Genomic DNA, 20,372 nt, shown 5'->3' with positions numbered 1-20,372 from the left:
TTATTTTGTGTTGTAATTTTATTTTATGAACATGTTTTGGATATTATTTTGTGTTGTAATTTTATTTTATGAACATGTTTTGGATATTATTATGTGAGGTAGATTTTTTATTCATCTTCTTTTATATTATGGCTGTCGCCGTTTATTTATCGATAATTTTGGAAATGTCGAGTATAGTAATAGCAGATACAAAAGAGATTAAAAAATCAGGTACTCAAAAAAACTCCGAAGAAAGATTTTTTTTTCTGAATATGCAGCAGTTTCTCATTAGATAGAAAGCCACGTTTGAAACGTCATCTTGATTGATACATACATTAGATACAAATATACAAATTGCTGCCATGTACGCGCAATAATTACATAGCACACAACATTATTGACTATGTGCTACAAGTAAATTTTATTTAACAGTTATCGTATTAAAATAGCCAATGTAGATAGTACTCGATTATTGCCATTTATTAGGAATCATAGATTAGAGTGACTTGTCTTTGGTCGACTTATACATTTATATGTCGAGTAGCATTACTCAGAAGTTGTTAAACATGCTTTGATCGTTTAGTTCCAAATACTCACTTATAAGATTGCTGACGTAATTCCTGGTGGGGTGTATTGTCGTGGAAGCAGTGTGCAAAGGTTCCGTGGGCGCTGTGGTCGTGAACTCCGTTGTTGTTTTGTGCGGACCTTTCTCTGTAACAGGCAGACGTCGTCATGTCGTCATATTTTTTTACAATATGTAAAATATAAGTAGGTATGTGATTTAATAAAATTGTATATGTCTCTTAGATTCAGTGACCAGATTTTAAAATTGACTGAATCGATTTTGACGAGTTTTTTATTGACAGGTCTCTGTCAAAAGAGAGGAATGCAGTCCAAATCAAACTACATCTCAATTTAGGGTATTTAAACAACATTCATTAGTAAAAATAATCTTACCTTTGACAGATTTTTTAGTTTGTTGTGACGGTTTCAAATTCTGTAACAACAAAAAACACGATATAAATTCTCTTCACAGGACCATTAAATAACAAAGAAATAAAATGTAAGTATAGAGTAAAGAAATATAGAGAACAATATATAATACTACTTACTTGTATATGATTGTGGTCAGGCGGTGCTCCGTTGATTTTACTGTAATGCGGGTAGGTCGATAATTTGTCGTGCATTCGAAACTCTTTCATTGATATCAACTCCTGATGCTCTCTGAAGTATAGCGCCGACATCACCACGAGACTGAAATTAAATTATCATTACTCTCCATCATTATCATTACCCTGGAATGATTCCATTTTAGAAGTTCAATATTGAAGAAAAGATTTGCCTTTGTTTTTGCTCTTTTAGTCTTTTAGAGGGCTATTATATCGTGTGGGATTTGTTTCTTTTATATTTATTTGTAGTTAAATTTAGATTAATAATTTTAAATTTATTCGTATGTCATCAATGTAATGAAAATTTATTATTTATTAATTGAAATATATTACTTGATCTTCAACGAGTATCAAACGACCCGCAGCCTAATCTATATTCAAATAAAGTAGATAATCATAAACAACACCCATAATTTCGTACATGAAATAAACATAAAAATAACTCACCAAACAGCCATGATGAAAATCAATATAGTGATGACAATTTGTAAGAATTTATTCGATATCAATTCACTACTGGCATCCCCGTAGTCTTTGCGGCAACAGAACCGCAGTTTACTGTTGCCATACGAGAAATCATCGTCGCTCCTCAACCATAGACAAGTGTCTTTCTTCTTCGATAAAGTGCTAAAATTCTCTTCTGGCAACTCTTTCGTGTCAACATAATTTGGATTGTCTAAATTTTCCAGATTCTCCGGCTTTTTGGAATGATATCTGACACATGTTTTATTGTAGTTGTAATATTTCCCGTATTTCGAGTAGTTTCCGTGGCAGTTCTTGCACTGTTTTCGCGTGTATTTCGGGGAGTTGTGGTTCATTTTGTGGCAACACTCGTGCTTTCGAATGCTGCGCGCGATGTCTCTAATTTGGTCAATGGACACGTTGTCGTTGTACAGGGATTTTGAGGAGTTTGACATGGCGGAGTAACGGGAATCTAAAATAGATGTTAATCGATTAGTGCATCCGCGTTTTACCGAGCTTTTATTCGTCTTTACATGTAATAGATATTATAGCTAAATAAATATAGGCGCACGACCTAATCTTTCAAGGAAAAATTCGTAAGTTTATGTTGAATGTTTTGCTCTATCGATTAGAGATGCATCAGATTATGTGCATTTCTGCCCAGTCTGATACATCTGGCGCAAACTATTTTCTCATAGGCTAATATATTTTTATGGGTGACAAGAAATTGCAGAAGTGTTCGAGTTGGCAAGCTTCATACCCTTATACGAGGTACAATTAAATAAATGAGTACTAAATACTTGATCAGGCCTTTCAAACTCACCATTGCTGACACTAGACCGAGAGCTATCACGTCTTTGTAACACGCTGATTTTGCAGAGCTTCTTATTGATTTTTTCTAATTGATCAATGCGGGACTCCAGGTTGCCCGTCACTTTGCACAATTCCTTCACAGCGCCGAGGTTCTCCATGAAGATGCGGTCCTGGGGAGGATTGATGTTTTTTATTTGTTTGTAATAGCTTTAGTTGCGTAGTAGTGTAAATGAGGAAGATTTGACGATACCAGTAGCAAGCAAGAAGAGGTAGATTTTTATCTATACAAGGTTCTGTTAAAATATCTGTATAGATAATTGAATTATTAATTTAGGAGAAGTATTGAGAATAAAATTTTCGACAAAAAAAATGACTACGGAGGGATTTTTAAAATTTAATTTAAATTGAATTTCTTTTCCAAATCGAAAATAGAATAGAAAATAAATCGATTTGCTAGTTTAAAATTAAAGATAAATTTTATTCTAAGCTAAAAGTAGAATATTTTTAGTATAAGGTCCGACAGTTGAGTGTGCATTACCTTGTTGACGACGAGGAACTTGGGTATGGTGTCTCCGTTGGGCAGCGTGACGTCGCCCGCCTCCTTGACGGCGTCGGGCAGCACGGCGCGCAGCTCCTGCGCCAGCACGCCCGTGTCGCGCGCCGGCGCCGCGCCGCGCGGGTCGTAGCCCAGCAGCCCCGAGTGCGCCGCGAACGTCGCGTCGTACGCGAACCTGCGCACGCGCACTCTATACTACCTTCCCTGATCCATTACGGTGCGCGTGAGCAGCATGAACACGCACACTACGATCGATAACATCAAGGAAAGTCCTTGGATCAGTCCCCTTACCTCACGATACCTCGCAGCACCTCACTGCACTTGATTGTAAGTGGAGTGCATTTCAACAATGTATCAAAAAAAAACATAGTTCATTTTATCTACGAACACGCACCCCACCTCCTTTTAGACACCGCTGTTCAAAAAGTGGTGGGGCGCGTCTTCGTGGATGAAATTAACTATACTTATTTTTTGGTAGATTGTTGAAATATACTCCACTTACCATCAGGTGCAGTGGGGACATTTAGTCATGCTAATAAATAGAAATACTCACTTGACAACCCGTATGCTCTGCACATTTCGCAACTGCTGCGCAGTGTCTAGCTCCTCGATGTTGTGTTTGGCCCTCGCGTCTGATGGATGCAGTATGTGCCCCATTACTTTCAGGTTACCTGGTCAAGGAAATTTACGATTGTGTTAATACTGGACTCAGATATTCCATGGGATGAGTAAATCTTCATAATAATAGAGGATGGAGTATGCTCTAAAAAGATATCTTCTACATTATTAAAACATAGACCTCTAAGTGTAGAAAATAGTAATTGAAAAGTGGATATATTTTATGTTCCTATCAATCTTATTATATCTACGGAAGGGTATTAATATTCCCTTTTTTTTCTTTATTTAAGGAGCTTGGTCGTTATTTCACGACTATGTCGCTCCGTACGTTTGCTTTTACCGTTACCTACTCACTTTTCATGCTAACAAAATATTTTTTTAATAAAGCCCTAGCCCCTTCCAATACTGGAACCGACAAAAAACTATTAATACTGCCCTCATTCAAGCTCAAAGTATACGGTCCACTCCAACAAAGCATGATGTACGTCATCTCTTACTCCACGGAGCAATTTGGGAATAAACTCTTCACTACATAGTATAAAACAAAGTCGCTTTCTCTGTCCCTATGTGTGCTTAAATCTTTAAAACTACTTTACTTACTTTACTTAACTACTAGTTTTTTTTTAATAGATAGAATGATTCAAGAGGAAGGTTTATATCTATACTATTATATAAAGCTGAAGAGTTTGTTTGTTTGTTTGAACGCGCTAATCTCAGGAACTACCGGTCCAAACTGAAAAATTCTTTTTGCGTTGAATAGCCCTTTGTTCGTGGAGTGCTATAGGCTATATATCATCACGCTATACCCAATAGGAGCGGAGCAGTAATGGCTAATCTCAGGAACTACCGGTCCAAACTGAAAAATTATTTATGTGTTGAATAGTCCTTTGTTTGTGGAGTGCTCAATGTTATATATCATCACGCTATGACCAATAGGAGCGGAGCAGTAATGGCTAATCTCAGGAACTACCAGTTTGAACTGAAAAATTCGTTTTGTGTTGGATAGCCCTTTATTTATGGAGCGCTATAGGCTATATATCATCACGCTATGGCCAATAGGAGCGGAGCAGTAATGAAACATGTTGCAAAAACGGGGAATAATTATTAGTTTTGAGAGCTTCCGTTGCGTGCGCTGCGTAAACGGTTAAAGTTATGCAACAATGATGTATAACGGGACTGTTCCTCTTAAAAAGTTCTAAAAAATATATTATAAAACAAAGTCCCCCGCTGCATCTGTCTGCCTGAACGTGTTAAACTCAAAAACTACCCAACGTATTAAGATGAAATTTGGTATGGAGACAGTTTGGGACCCTGGGAAGAACATAGGCTCCCGGGAAACTACTACTTTTATAACGGAAAACTTTAGTCTGAAAAACTTTATAACGCGGGCGGAGCCGCGGGCAAAAGCTAGTATATAATAATAACATCCATTAAATAGTGGAGAAATAAAGTTATTTTGTTATGTTATACCCGTGCGAAGCCAGAGCAGGCCGCTATGTTTTCATATACAACGTTCACAGTTTTTCTGTAGTGTATTTAGTATCAGCATTGCACCCGTGCGAAGCCGGGGCGGGTCGCTAGTATTGCTAGAAAATGTATGACTCACCGTTAACAACACAAGACTCGTCCGGCCTGTCCGTGTTGATGCCGACTCTACCGTTGAAGTGGACGCTGTTCTCCGATACTCCTCGCTGCCACCAGCTCTCAGAGCAGTCGGATTCAAACTGTCCAGGGTTTGAAGCCTAGAAGGGGAATGAAACCGTAGAAATAAGCGTAATGTTTTTGCTGTGGATTAACGTTCAATTTTGATTCGTTGAGGATAATAATGACGCTATCGAAGTTGACATAAATTTTGAATGTTGAAGTACAAAATACTTAAGAACCAGCAAGAGTATCTACATGAAATCTGAACCTTATACAATTTTAATTAAGATGATTTTACTGACCTTGAGGATTTTTCGAGGGTGTGTGAAGTCTACCAAGCCGCATTGGGCCAGCGTGGTGGACTAAGGCCTAATCCCTCTCAGAAGTAGAGGAGGCCCGTGCTCAGCAGTGGGCAAGTATATAATACACGGCTGATATTATTATTATTACTGACCCTAACGATGATCCGGTCGCTCGCATGCGCCACAACCATGTGATCGGCATGCGAGGAGTGCGCCTTCAATGCCACCACCAGTTGAAAGTGTCGTTGGTCTGGATTCGGCCTGCCCTTCTTCCTCATGTTATTATTTGTGGTTTCGGCGAAGTGTAGCCTCCCAACGGTGACTTTAGCGCCTTCTCGACGGATTTCCACGCTGCAAACAGTTTTTTATGAGTCACCGGTGATATGTATGGTGATATATTGACTTATAACGAAAATATTAACACGTAATTTATTGCGTTGTGATTTTGACGTCTGTCTATAGTATTTTCAAGTTTGATCACCGGTGATTCACGACATGGAACATTAGTTTGCGTTTTGAATATACGAGTAACATTGTAAACTATATGTATTGGTATTAACTTACGGCACTGGATGAAATGGTTTCTTTGTTCTGTCCGATTGACTCTGCTCTACTCTTACTTCTTGACTGGGGTCTTCAGCCTGTGACAAATTAAGTATATACATTTTAATTGACAAATTATACATACTTAAAAAAAATAAGTTGTAAATATGGTTATATTGTCTTTGTATCTCTTATAACCGATGGACGCAATGCGACAAATACTTCATAAACTCGCAAGCAAATATTAATCGTGTCAAGTAAGATGTAAGCAATAAGGAAGAATGTAAAGTTGTTTCAATAGATAGACGTGAACCGCCCCATACTATACAAAAACATTTACTAAATGCTACTCCACCTTGACTCCATAAAAATGTAGACAGAAGTTATTTATCTTCTTGAACCCGTCTGTAGTCTTCACATAATGAGGATCCCCCTGCACCTGGATCTGGCAGGTCACCTGGAAATGGTTCTTCTTCTGGCAGACGAACGCCTCGTCTATTTGTGAGTAGTTGAACCCTTTATCCGCTCCAACCACGTATGAGGGCGTTTGTCTGAGGAAGATGAGATGAGAATTTAGGAAATTGGCTTTTATGGTTGTTCTAGGACGAGGTACTTAAGGTTATAGCTTAAGGTCCATTTTTCATACATTTTGTTTCACCTTAAATCTGGGTAACTAAACAAGTATTGACAAGTAAAGAATTTAAATTCACGTCTAGCTAGTGATTAGTTCTCGCAGTTGAAAGAAAAACGTAAAAATAATTAATATGCATGGATATTTCGGCCTTTAAAATTTAATACGACGAAATTTTAAAGGCCGAAATATCCATGCATATTGATAGACGTGAATTTAAATTCTTTACTTGTCAATACTTGTTTAGTTACCCAGATTTAAGGTGAAACAAAATGTATGAAAAATGGACCTTAAGCTATAACCTTAATATGGTTTTGATAAATGTGGGTGCCAACATAAACTGTTCGGTTTATATGTATAATGCCATCTTTTGCTCCCGCGTTCGCTCACGTGACCGAGATTTATTTAGGGTAAAAACCAAGTTATATTATTATCCGATATAGAAAGTAACGTCTTTTCAAGGTCTCAAACTATCTCCATAATATGTAGTTATGTGTTAATACAAATCACTAACTATTTGGATTATAACTTTCTCGCCTTATAATAAGTATGTAATGGAGAATCTGTGTTTATGTTTTGGGATTCAAGAGCCCATTTCGATTAAAATCTACCAAGATGTGATAAAATAGGTTCTTACTTCTTAGTGTAAGATTCAATTTTTGCAGTTATTTAATATTTTCCCACGAATTTGCTGCTTTTATTTTCTCTACACAGGCTCGCTGTATACTTGAAGTTTTACTTCAATTGTTATGGACAGAAGATAAACTAAACAATATCCGAATCGTAAAAGTAATTAATTCAAAACACGTACGAATCGAAAGAAACGGAATTACCAAACGCATTATCCTGTTTTGTTTACTGCGAAATGTAGAATTTTACAACCTTTAACGAAATTTTTATAAAACTCAATAGTCGGCTATATCTATATTTAGAATATATTGTGCTAAATCCATTCTGAGAGCCATTGATGTATATTCTATAGACACGAACAGTACAATGTCAGCAAAGGTGAAGACGAGTATATGGTTTCATTTAGTATCGCAAGCTCAAAGTGGCCCTGTATATAGTCGTTGTCGGATGGTACTCGCTATTTGTGTTCAATGTAAAATAACACCAAATCGGGTACAGAACAGTAGCCAGGGGGAAATAGTTTAAAAACCCGAGGCAAAAAAACAAATGCCTTGGTTAGCATATCGCCCGAAAACAACTAAGACAAACGTAAACCTAAAAGGGAAGCCGGTAGGAATCGGGGATGTACGCTTTGCCAATGATACAGAAAGTAGATACTGTTATTGTATTATACGACATTGCGTTGATTACCGTATCATGTTGAATTAATTTACATATGACTATAAAACGGAAATGTAAGTTTCCTTACTCCTAGCACGACATTCGAGTTACTGATTGTAGTAAAAACAAATTTTATTTTTGTGACACGCTAGAATCATCATGATCGAACTGGCCGGTATAATGTGACCCTGCTGTCGTTATGCTGGGTGATCCAATATTCCATTCGCCGGATTCTCCCGGTGCTTACAGCAAGGAAACATTAAAAAAAACTACTGGCCGGTATAATTATTGTACCAATTTGCGCGAGGTTATCATCCCCCATCATTCGACTTCTATCTGGACTCTACACTACTAACCATCAGGTAACAAAAAAGAAAATGAAATTGTGTCGCAGCCTGATTGAAATAAAAAAGCTTTCCAATTATACTCACAACGGCTTCAAATTCCCATCATACAGCATGTGCCAAGCGGTTTGCTGGAAGGGGGCGAATCTGATGCACTGGAGGGGGGCGTCGTCTCCCGCCTCGGATCCGTCCACTGATGGAGGGGCCCTGGCCACGTGGGTCGTGCTCTCCGGTGACAGTGCCGCTGCAACAGATAGGATGTTGAAGTCTGTATGAAGAACGATCCTAGAACGTGACTTGGGAAAACTGATTATAATCCTTCCAGCAATCATAATCTGAGTTAAGCCTTCATGTCCTATTAGAGCAAAAATTCAATTACAAAAGTCTATTATATATCTTGAATGTATTCCCGTTCATTAATGTAGTAGTTGAACAGCGAAACGTGATTATGAACGCAAAATTAATCAGAGAAGTCAGGACCATCTACATCCTTGTTACGTTGTAAAGAAGTCACATTTGAAAATTTTAGATTTAGTCCATGACCTTGTTTTATTGATATGCCTATAAAAGTAAGATAAATCGTCACCTGGCTCACATTTCACTTGCGAATTGCTATCCAGCTTCCTCTTCTTACCGCTGCTCTCCTGCACAGGGTAGACAGGAGCAATCGTCTCCTGTCCCAAGGACACCAGCTGCGACCCCATCGCCTCCAACTCCGGCATGTCCACCCTCATCCCGTACCTATTTTGGTACATAGGATCGATTATATCATGGCGGACTTGCCTCATGCCCAAATCGACTATCCCATCTTGGGGTAACACAACAACTTCACCCAAATTGTTCTCTATGTTGTCTGATTTAAGTTCTTCGTAGATGTACTCCCCGTTCTGCTGGAGTATCTCGTGGGGCGGTATGTGGTCGTGTACGAGCATGTACTCGGAGCTGAGGACCGTCTGGGGTACAGTGATGGTGTGGGGCTGAGGGTCTGATGGGCTGTACGGGTTCTCCGAGCCCGAGTCCGGCGGACTCTCTGGCAGTTGGTGGCCTCTGTTGTAAAGAATATAAGTGGTTTGATTATGCGAGACATGAATTTATTATTTATTAAAGTAGAAGTTTCATAACCGAGAAAATCAGTTATGGGACTCTATGCTATCTTCCATGAACACCACGATATAAAGGAAATCTTAAATGCATTATATAACATTAAGTAACGGTATGAGAAGTCTTGGAAAACGAATCAGTGTCCACGAGCAATGTTACCCAAATGCTTCAACCATATGTTTGACAACGCGGATTATTTGAGGACTGAATTAATTTTTAGCAACTTACTCAAGGGTAAAATTAATTCAAAATAAACAATGGTTGAACATACCCATTCCTGCGCGTGTCGATCTGCGGCGGATAGCAGCTGTCGCCGACCGGGCCCATATACGCCTCGAAGTCTAAGTCCTCGATAATTGGCCCTGGACCTGCCAACAAAACGGGTAAATATTAGCTACCAGAGACGAGGGAACGACAACCACCACAAAAAAACCTTGTCGTGCAATTCATTGAGGTTTTTATAACTGATGTTCCACAATACAATGTCCTTCAACCTCAACATAACAATGCTTGCATCTTGTCGGCAGAAATAGAAATATCGTGGTACCTACCGACTCTCCCACATATTACCTATATACTCTTGTTAACCGATCAACTCGCTGCTCCTCAGAATATAATTACTATACATTATATATACATAATCATAAACGCCGTCCGCAGACGTCTGGGTTAATGCGAGTTGCATTCATTAAGTTTGCTAATTCGATTGCAACACGATATATGCGCGGGATGATCCGTCGTGCGAGTCGCGGATTCTCATATGGTTCCGTAAAGTTTTTTTCTTTAAAAGAACCTAGTATTCTATCTACTCTTTTTTAGTTAATACTTCTTTTGATCTCGGCTCGTATAAATCACAAATAATTGTCTCCCCTTTAAGATTATGAATGACGATTAAAATGATGTCTTCTGCATTTGCTAATTATAATTAATTAGATGTCTAAAGAGTTTAAATTGACTAAAAAACCCCTGACATAAGTGATCGTTTATTCAAACAGTTTGTAACCCCTAGACTTATACCGGCTAACAAAAGGCGAAAACAAACGAGCCTTTCTATTGGCTTTTACTATATCGTTTTCTTTGCTCCCGGTCTTATCACACTTCAAAGCAGAGCCATCGTTAGACGGATTTCGTATAGAATTTGTCAGAATCTTAACAGTCTTCGCTTGTCCGATGTCAACTGCTTTTAGAGATTTTCTAATTTATTTCATTGCGCCCCAGTAATTTCGCCTGCGGAACCCAATCATGTTCAGTCCGCTGACACAACTGGTGAAAGGGGAGGTGAACGCCACTGGCTGATTGAGATTCATTGATGAAACCGACAGTGACGGTCGATCGACGTGGGCATGATTACATCGAAAAAAGACGTTAACTATGCAGGAGGTAAACGGTTGACACGTAGTCACAATTGAACATTAGTGCATACTGTCTTACAGTACAGGGGCCTTATACAAGATGCTTTCTTTTTTTTATTGCTTTGAATGACGAGACGAGCTTGCCGTTCGTCTGTTAGCGATACGACCGCCCATCAGTTGAACCTGCATCTAACACCTTGAATTACAATGTATTGTTTGGTATTCCACTAGGCTCGCCATCCTGAGACATGATATGTTAAGTCTTATGTCCAGTAGTTACACTGGCTACAATGTCCTTCAAACAGGAACACAACAGTTACTACAAAATACTGCTTGGTGACAGAAATAGAGATTGCGGTGGTATCTACCCAGGCGGACTCATACATATGAGAGACCTACCACAAAAACAGGATAAATATTGGAATGACATACCCTTGCAAAAGTCTATCTCTACTCACTATAAGTCTATCCCTCTATAGTTTTTTATTAGTCTTTAAGTGTTTACGATTGTAGGAAGGCGTCTAGTCTAAGGCTCTGCGTTATTAAGCAGTTGTCTGTTAGTCTTGAATTCAACTTATACGTATAAATCGCTTTACATGGTCCGACTTAATTCTTTTTTTCCTCTGCCTATGTCCGGAAATTCAATAAACTGTTTCTGCATTTGTAAAATATATCTACTTATGCGATTGACGCCACCCAAACTTTGAACATCAAATCACTACATGGCAAATGACAAATCACTGCACCTCACACCCTGAGACATTAGCTAATGTTAGTTTCATGAACTGTAATTACACTAGCTACAATGTCGTTTAAACCGGCACACAACAGTGCTTGCTTGGTGGCAGAAATTGATTTATCTGTCGAGACGGAAACTCGTATAATAGAACTACGACTGAGAAAATTCTTTAGTCTTTTTGCTATAAAATACTATACAGTATACGCCCAAGAATCGTATAGACATGATATATTCTTCAACTTGTAGTAAGGTTTGAGTCTAGGCTTAACCATAATAGTTACTTTACCCACTTTAGATACATAACTGATTGGACTTTTTGCTTTATAAATACTTTGGCTGATTGCGGCAATATTATGTGGTGCGACGTTTGTGAAAATCGGTGAAGACGATGTAGAGTCCCTAATACGCTGACTTCGCACTCTTTAAAATTAAAGTAGCAAAAAAAGGCCATGGTAAGCATTTCCAGCACAACAAAAGATGACTCCAGTTTCCCTGTAAGCATTTTAAATATGCGACAAACCATCCTAGCGCGATTTGGTCTATTTGAGGGTCACTTTTCATTTATACTGGCAGTCTAAAATCTGCTTCGAAGAAAGACACAGCAGAGTACATTTGTACTCAGAATGTCAGAGTAGAAAATTGACCAGTAACTAACATACCCTTGGTTTCCCTGGAATGTGAGTTCTATATCCTAAGAAAAAGAGTCACTTTTGAAAAGAACGATATGACATTCCTGTACGTTTAGCAACCACCTAACTCCTTAAGCTGCCTCTATGGCCAGACCTGCTAAAGAGGTATACTTACAACCTTAACATTCACCGAAAAGACCACACACAACCCAAACTTCAATAATAAAAACAATCTCACCACAATTCAGAACCATCGATACAAATGGTCGAGGGAACACGTTGCGCGCTCGACTGCCTCTACACTAACAAACTATGCGCTGTTACTATATCGCGTGATATTCGTAAATGGCATGTACGTATCTGTACAATTATAGGAAAATTGGGAAAAATCGATTTATTGGCATATTTCTTTTCATATCGATAGATATTGTAGCTCATTCTGTGGTACACTTTTCCGTCTTATGCTATGTTCAGAGCACTTATACGTTGATGAAATTAGGTCCTCCCACGAGCTAGGGAGGGGGGAGCCTATCATCGCAAGGGTCCTAAATCCAAATTCCGTTCTGGGAACCAATTCCAGAACATCACGTTTACCAAAATAGGTGCTGCTTCCAGTAGTCGAATGAATACAATATGATTTAATGTCCATGTTTTTTGATTGTTCGTAGAAAAATATCTAAACAAGATAAAGCGAAACCTCAACTGGTTTTCCCCGACCTTACTCGGTGTATAATTTCCATTCAAATAATTAATTTAGTTCTAAGCAACTTGTCTATCGTGGTGGATTATTAGCATAAAAAATAATATAGCGAAATTGCAAACGTATTATTGATTAACGGCGTCCAAAATTTTTTTTAGTTTATCTTGGCTTTGTTTACTTACAACGAATTTTACAATAAATATCCTTCATTTTTTTGTTTAGGCTGAATTTAGTATTTCTATTCAGTACCAATTCTATTAACCTTCAAAAACCAAGTTTCTAAAAAGAATTGCTATCATGTCGCTTGTAACCTCTACCTAATAAATTATGGCAGGTTCATACTATATATTATATGAAAGAAATCAATTCATACTAAACTATGTATATAACATCATTCAGAAGTGATTACAGAATCTTACTAAGGCAAACACCGAGAGAAAGAGTTCTAAAACGTAATTCTAGAAAACATTTCATCTATATTTCAATAAAAAAGTGATTTAATCGAGGTAGATGACCTAATTTAAATAAAACAACTAGAATTCAGATGTAAATCACGTTGGATAAGTAATAGATTACAATGACAACACGCATATGTAAATATATTTTTCCTTTTAAATCAAAGAGAATTTCCATAATGCAGGAATTCCGCGTAAATCGCTACACGATAGTAATGCATTTCTTTGTATGTTGATAAATGATTGGTGAAAACGTTGTTTTTGACTTAAAAGATTACCTTTTCTGGAGCTTATCTAATACGTCATGCTTTCTTTAACCTCACGGTGTTTTCTTTTACCGTTAAAGGACACGATCATTGATATTTTAATGCCGCATAAATATGGTAAATATTAGAATGCCTACCGTAGTCTTTAAATATTTATGATTAGATAATAGATATGTACCTTTTCTAGTAATAAGTAAACGCTGTTGTTCCCACGCAGGAAGTGAACCACTTTCCTTAATTAAAAAGCCAACGAACGATAAAGCCTTGTAATAGATAACACAGGTGAATCTTGGTAAAGAAACCGATAAAAAACTATGAAAGATGGACGCGCCTATACTCTCAAATAGGTAAGCACAGATTTACCAATTACACAGTTAAGGTTATTTGCATGGATATTTCGGCCTTTAAAATTTAATACGACGAAATTTTAAAGGCCGATATATCCATGCATATTAATTATTTTTACGTTTTTCTTTCAACTGCGAGAACTAATCACTAACTAGACGTGAATATAAATTCTTTACTTGTCAATACTTGTTTAGTTACCCAGATTAAAGGTGAAACAAAATGTATGTAAAATGGACCTTAAGCTATAACCTTAACGATGTTTTTTATAAGGACACGGCAAAGAGATGTGACACCTGATGGTGAGCGGAGTAGGGTGGTGATAAAATATCCAAATGATTATCTCTCGCTAGTCGACACAACTGTAAAGGTCCGATTAAAACTGGTGTTTCAATCTTATAGGAATCTAAATTATGACTTGCGCACAATCCTAATGACATGCTAACCAAAGGTCTTTAAAAACTGACATAAATCAATTTTGTCTCAGCGACCCGGGGACCAATTAATAAAATAAAATGGTCCCTCGAGCCGGATAACAAACAAACACCTGTAATAGGAAATTAAAAGTTTATATTTAATGTGTAAATTTTAACAAACGAAGTTAAACGTATCGCCCACATTTAAATATTAGCTAAAACACGTAACAGTTTAAGCAAATACAAACAGTTATAACGACAGCAGTTAACTTGTGTAAATGTTTTCCCCCTATTTTTACTTGCAGTAAGGAAAAAGCAAGGAAACCCTTCATTTAAATCGTCACACACAACACACAAGACCCCTGTATGTATGTATGACGATTTAAAAATATAAACATATTATTTATCAGGTTACATTGAATTTCGGGGCCTTTACACCTCCCTCGCAGAATCTCGTTTCTTTTACTTTAAAGTTGTCCGCACAACCATGATTTTCAGATATAATGAACGTCTACCTAATATTAATTGATCCACATGCTCATTTGTCAAGTTATAAAACAAAACCAATGTCTTGTTTTCAGCTCGGTGTAATATTTTGTCTTGTAAGGGCTGATAGTTAGAATCAGACGAAACGAGTTAAACATATTTAAAGGCCGACCAGGAACAAAAAATACTCGACGTTTTTAACTTAAAGTCGTCTGTGCAAGAAAGAAGTTCCATATACCACAACATGGGAGATTTTTACTTTCTAGTCAGGCTATAATTAAAAAGCGACTATTTAATTTAGAAGGCCATCTTTCGCAAACCAATAATGTTTAAAACCTGCCTACTATGAACAAAACACCTGGCCATAGCCATAAGCAACCATAGACACAACTCCAGATGCATTTTCACGGATCAATGGTTGTAACAGGGGTGATTTTTCACACGATTACGCAAATTAGCGTATTGGGGTGGTTTGGTAAACGCTGCTCAGTCAAGCTTGTGATTTGTTATTAATACAAGGGGTGGGTTTCGGCAGGTGGTCAGGTGGGTTCGGAAGGGCAAGGGCAATTGCGACGGGAATTATAGAAGCTATGAATAAAGTATCTACCCACATAAGATCATAGTAGACAGGTTAAAAGCTATACTTCTGATTAGTGCAGGCCCGTGACTTGAAATGATAGGGAGACATAACACAAGAACAGCAGAAAAGATATGATCTTGAAATTTTTTTGCTTACAAAAGACTTCTAAAACGATTTTGTTAATACTTTTTGTTCATCGTAAAACATCCAATTGAACGTAATACACAAATAATCGTTATCAACCTATTTCATTTTGAGGAGCTCCTTGGTGCTTGTTGCAAATTTGATGTTCAAGTTAAAACAACACTATTGTTGATATGGTAGATGTTAAATTAATAACCCAATATAAATAGATTCATCGAAATCCTATTTGAAGAGTTATCCTCTGTATTTTCGAAGTCTAACGTCCTATACCCATTAAATAAAAATGGAACTATTTTGAAATCCTATACTTTAGCGAAATCAAAAAAAAACAACAGAATTGACCATCGTTATCATTACTAACTAACTAACTACTAAATATATAGTCAATCTTTGTTACCAACAAATTTGGAATCAATCTCAAATTTGGTTCCACTGTTTCCTACCAACTCTTCTTGGACATGCATGATTCAAAATATAGACAACGTAGCGATAACAATATAGTCCAACAGAGAGGCCCAGTGAAGTGTTAATTTAAATTCCTTTGAACCACGCACCAAACGAATCATCGATATCGGAGCGACGGTGTCGGGTTACGTTGATTTTGTTGACGCCACGCGACGAGGCTGCGTGGTACGCGTATTCGAGATATGTTTGTGACGAGATTAGCAAACATGTCCGATGGTGCTCACAGGCCATCGCCACCTCATCTAAAGCCATTGTGGCCTACGTGTCGCATTCCAGGAACAATATGCGTACATCTGAGTCGAATAGCCAGGTAGACTGGTATGATTAGGCTCTTTAATCAATACTACATCTGTATCATTTAAAATCAGTCAAGTCACTGTTATAGGATGAGGCTTAATATCTTACAAGATGTTAATAACTTTGGTAATTTTTATCCATGACTTAAAGATACGCCTATTTGTCAGATAAACCTCTTAACACCATATAACAATACACAAGTTCAACAGGATTTATCCAAGATCTGCTTTGCGTATTGTTTATGGAAGCTGAGTAATAGGTATACAGTAAAATTACTTTTTAATAATATTTATTTTGTTCGTAACTTACACTTTTTTATTTTACATCTACGGTTGGAGTATCGTATTTTAATGTTATTTTCAAGAAGATAAGTTTTTCATTTAGTAACGTAATGTCAAAATGACACTGTATGGTATTTAAATAGATATTATTAAGTGTTGCCTATGAAGGTAAAAGTTTACTAAAAGTACACAACAATTCCATATCCTATCTCTACTAAAATAATAAAATCATATATTATATAAAAAAACGATGTAAAAGTAGTAGCACTGTGTACTAAAATAGTATTGCACACCGGTACCTATCCCGGTAGAATGTATTGAAACATTTTGTATATTTTAAAACCACCGGTATATTAACCAACATTTTGCAATAATTCAAAATTCAAATTCAAAATAGTTTATTACAAATCAGACTTACATAAGAGCTTAAAATATACAAAAATAAATAAAATTACAGGAAATTATAAACAACAACGCAAATTACCAGGAGTACCCAAACTAGGCAAGGCCTGTATCTTGGGAAACCAATTAAAAGTTATATAACATTAGTTGTACAACTGTAAATTACTAAATAGGTGTTGACAATAATACAATGGTGGAAAAATATACATCTATACATATTATAGACAGAAAATACTTCAACAAGTGACGATTTTTGTGATAGGAGCGTTTATTATAGCTTCAGTAGCATCATAGTCAATACTTTGCAACCAACTCGTTAGATTATTTGTGTACGCGTATACTGAGTAATTCTTAGTTTTACATAATTTATCAACCTTGTTGTAAATTGAGCGATATGCATATAATTGGAATTTTTTTACAAAATTAGATCTGACTGAAGGTAATTCTAGGTTAAAAACTCTTTTAGTTAACAATGCCTTGTATTCGGCGGACTTCATTATAGATTTGTGAGTTGAAACACAAGCTTTATGTATATATAATTGACGGACTCTTAAAACATTCGCTTCTTTATATAAACAGTCCGTAGAGAATCTAAAATCTTTACGCAACATGACCTTCAATACTGCACGCTGAGCTCTTTCAAGGGGTAGCATGAACGTTTTCCCTGCACCGCCCCAAACACCAATGCAATAGGAAAGAAGGGATTGACAGGTAGCAAAGTACACAAGTCTAAGTATGTGAATGCTAGCAGAGTTGCGTAAAATTTTGAAGATACCAATTAACTTCCTAATCCGCCCTGCAAGAGTTTGTATATGAGAAGCGAATTTCAGCCGTTCATCTAGTATTAATCCCAAGTATTTTACTTCCTTGGTTCTTCGAATTTCATTGCACTGACATGTTGAGGAGAGAGTAAGGTTGCATGTATGGATTCTGAGATCAGGCAAAGATGGTGGCTGGGATTTTACTGTCTTGTGGAAGCATATTATGTATTTAGTTTTATCTGTGTTCAAAGTAAGAAGATTATTCTGAAGCCAACTGTAGACTAATTGTAGCCCCTTTTCTGCGACTTGCTTAGCATCTTTCCAGTTTTGGCCATGGAACCCAATTGCTGTGTCATCTGCGTAGCACACTATTTGAGCTGACTCCAATTGAAGGTCATGTATGTCATTCATATATATAATGAATAACAGTGGGCCCAGGATACTACCTTGAGGAACGCCATAATACGTAGGGATTGCGGAACTCTTCCAACTCTCGATCCTCACTAATTGTTCTCGTTTCGTAAGGTAGCTATGAAACCAGTTAAGGGCAGTACCCCGAATTCCCATTTGTTGTAATTTCCTAAGTAGTATAGGTATAGACACCGTGTCGAAGGCTTTTGCAAGGTCCAGAAACACACCGAAACAATTTTGTCCTTTGTCTAACTGGGTAGCTACGTGATTAATGAGTTTGTTAACAGCATCTTCAGTTGACTTCATTCTTCGGAAACCATATTGGCTTTCAGAAAGTAGACAATTACTCTCTAAGAAACTTGTTAAGCGTTTGTTAGTTAATTTTTCCAGCAGTTTTGAGAAAACACTAAGAAGAGAAATGGGTCTATAATTATTTGGGATGTTTCTCGGACCATCTTTATGGACAGGCGTTATTGAAGCAACCTTCCAGATTTCAGGGAACAAGCCTTCACTAAAACTGAGGTTAAAATGTGAGTTAACGGTGAAACTATATATTTCTTGGCCACTTTTATAAAATTATTAGTAAAACCATCTAAACCTGGTGCGCTATTATTCTTTAAGTTTGATATCAAACTATCCACTTCACTTGGGTCAGTAGGTGACAGAAAAAAAGAGTTCGTTGGACCATTAGTAATGTTCACCTTGGATGCTAAATTGTCTTCAGTCTCTTTAGTTTGAGATAGTATTTTATCCGCCAGATTCGCCCCAACAGATGCAAAGAAATGATTACAAGAATTTAGAGACTCAGAGGAATTTGCAGAAATTGATAATAATTCTGTTGGCGGATTATGTTTTTGCTTGAAATGACAGATTTCTTTTATTGTACTCCATAATGCTTTTGTATTATTCTGGTTTTTTTCAAGTTCATTGCTCTCATATTCAGATTTCAGTTTTCGCAACAAATCGTTACAGAAATTTCTGTATCTAGTATAGGAGGTAGTAATTATTTCGTTGTCCGGTTGTTTTCTGGTTGATAAGTGTAAACGATCTCGGTGACGAATACAGCGAAGCAGGCCGGGTGTGATCCAAGGTTCGATAACTGCTTTAGATCTGCTGATCTTTTCTTCTCGAGTGTGTTTCAGATGTATAAGTGACAGTATATTTAAAAAGGATTCGGTAGCATCATTTACTTTTTTTTCACAAAGTACAGGTGTCCAATCAACGTCCTTTAAATCTTTTATGACTTCATCGATATTGATTTTAATTTTTAATCTCAAAGGTTTTTTTTTGTTTGTTGTATTTACTAGACCTAAGAATACCATTTTATGATCAGTAATATCAGTTTCACCCACTGCACTAATTGCTTGTAGTTTAGATTTAAGAAATATGTGATCTAGACAAGAATGGTACCTGGTGGGGAGGGTGATAGCTGGAGAAAGACCATGAGCTGCAGTTACACATAAATATTCCGAAGGGTCTAGCTTTCTGCAATCCGAACATAAAGTGTCTATATTAAAATCACCAGCAAGAATAATATTAGGGCTACTTTTTCTTGTGTGTAATATACTATCGAGTGAACATATAAAGTTATTTAGAGTCTTGAATGAAGGTGAACGGTAAACTCCCAAAATAGTCACAAAGTTAGTCACATCAATAAGTAAGCCACACGCATCCCGAATATCAGGCTCGGTAACATTCACATTCCAGATGTCTCTAACATAAACGACAACTCCACCGTTCTGGTTCAGGTTGCGCTGGGTGAAAAAGGAGGAGTAACCCGGGATGTTGCCTATGACGGAGTTAGCATCAAGCCAGCATTCGGTTAGAATAATAACGTCCCAGATGGTGTTGAGGCGTCGCAATGCAATGAGGAAGGAATCGAAATTTTTGCGCAAACTCCTAATATTAAAAGTGAGAACCTTAAAGTTAAATTTATCAGTAAGAGTATTTCGACATTCTTCTAGAGTATTTATCGCATGACAATGAATTATCTGAGTCTGATCCAATTGCGAAGCTAGGTCTAAATTACCCATACTTTAATAATAAATCGTACTAACTTACTTAAAATAGCTAGAATTAGATATGAAAGAAATAAGTAAATTATAAAATAAGAAATTAAAAACATATTGCACAATAAACACTTAATAAAATCGAACTCTATTCTTAAGCCAGTTAGAATTATTAAAAATAA

At 37.0% G+C, this 20,372-nt stretch overlaps 1 protein-coding gene across 2 annotated transcripts in view; it reads right to left on the bottom strand.

Annotated features, from left to right (window-relative positions):
* Positions 1-576: 576 nt before the first annotated feature.
* Positions 577-20,372, bottom strand: part of LOC115447169 — a gene marked incomplete at its 3' end in the record, with an annotated part of 44,498 nt that continues 24,702 nt past the window's right edge. The window contains 14 exon segments of one of the 2 annotated variants that reach the window (XM_037447037.1): positions 577-690; positions 937-976; positions 1,092-1,233; positions 1,596-2,082; positions 2,434-2,593; positions 2,962-3,154; positions 3,533-3,650; positions 5,204-5,339; positions 5,696-5,894; positions 6,108-6,184; positions 6,442-6,637; positions 8,439-8,595; positions 8,938-9,398; positions 9,724-9,820. In XM_037447037.1, the coding sequence (XP_037302934.1) occupies positions 577-690; positions 937-976; positions 1,092-1,233; positions 1,596-2,082; positions 2,434-2,593; positions 2,962-3,154; positions 3,533-3,650; positions 5,204-5,339; positions 5,696-5,894; positions 6,108-6,184; positions 6,442-6,637; positions 8,439-8,595; positions 8,938-9,398; positions 9,724-9,820 (2,577 nt within the window). 2 annotated transcript variants of the gene reach the window in all.

The sequence above is a fragment of the Manduca sexta genome, unplaced genomic scaffold, assembly GCF_014839805.1.
Source record: "Manduca sexta isolate Smith_Timp_Sample1 unplaced genomic scaffold, JHU_Msex_v1.0 HiC_scaffold_54, whole genome shotgun sequence".
Classification (NCBI taxonomy): Eukaryota; Metazoa; Arthropoda; class Insecta; order Lepidoptera; family Sphingidae; genus Manduca; species Manduca sexta.
This window is presented reverse-complemented; position numbering and strand designations above follow the sequence as displayed.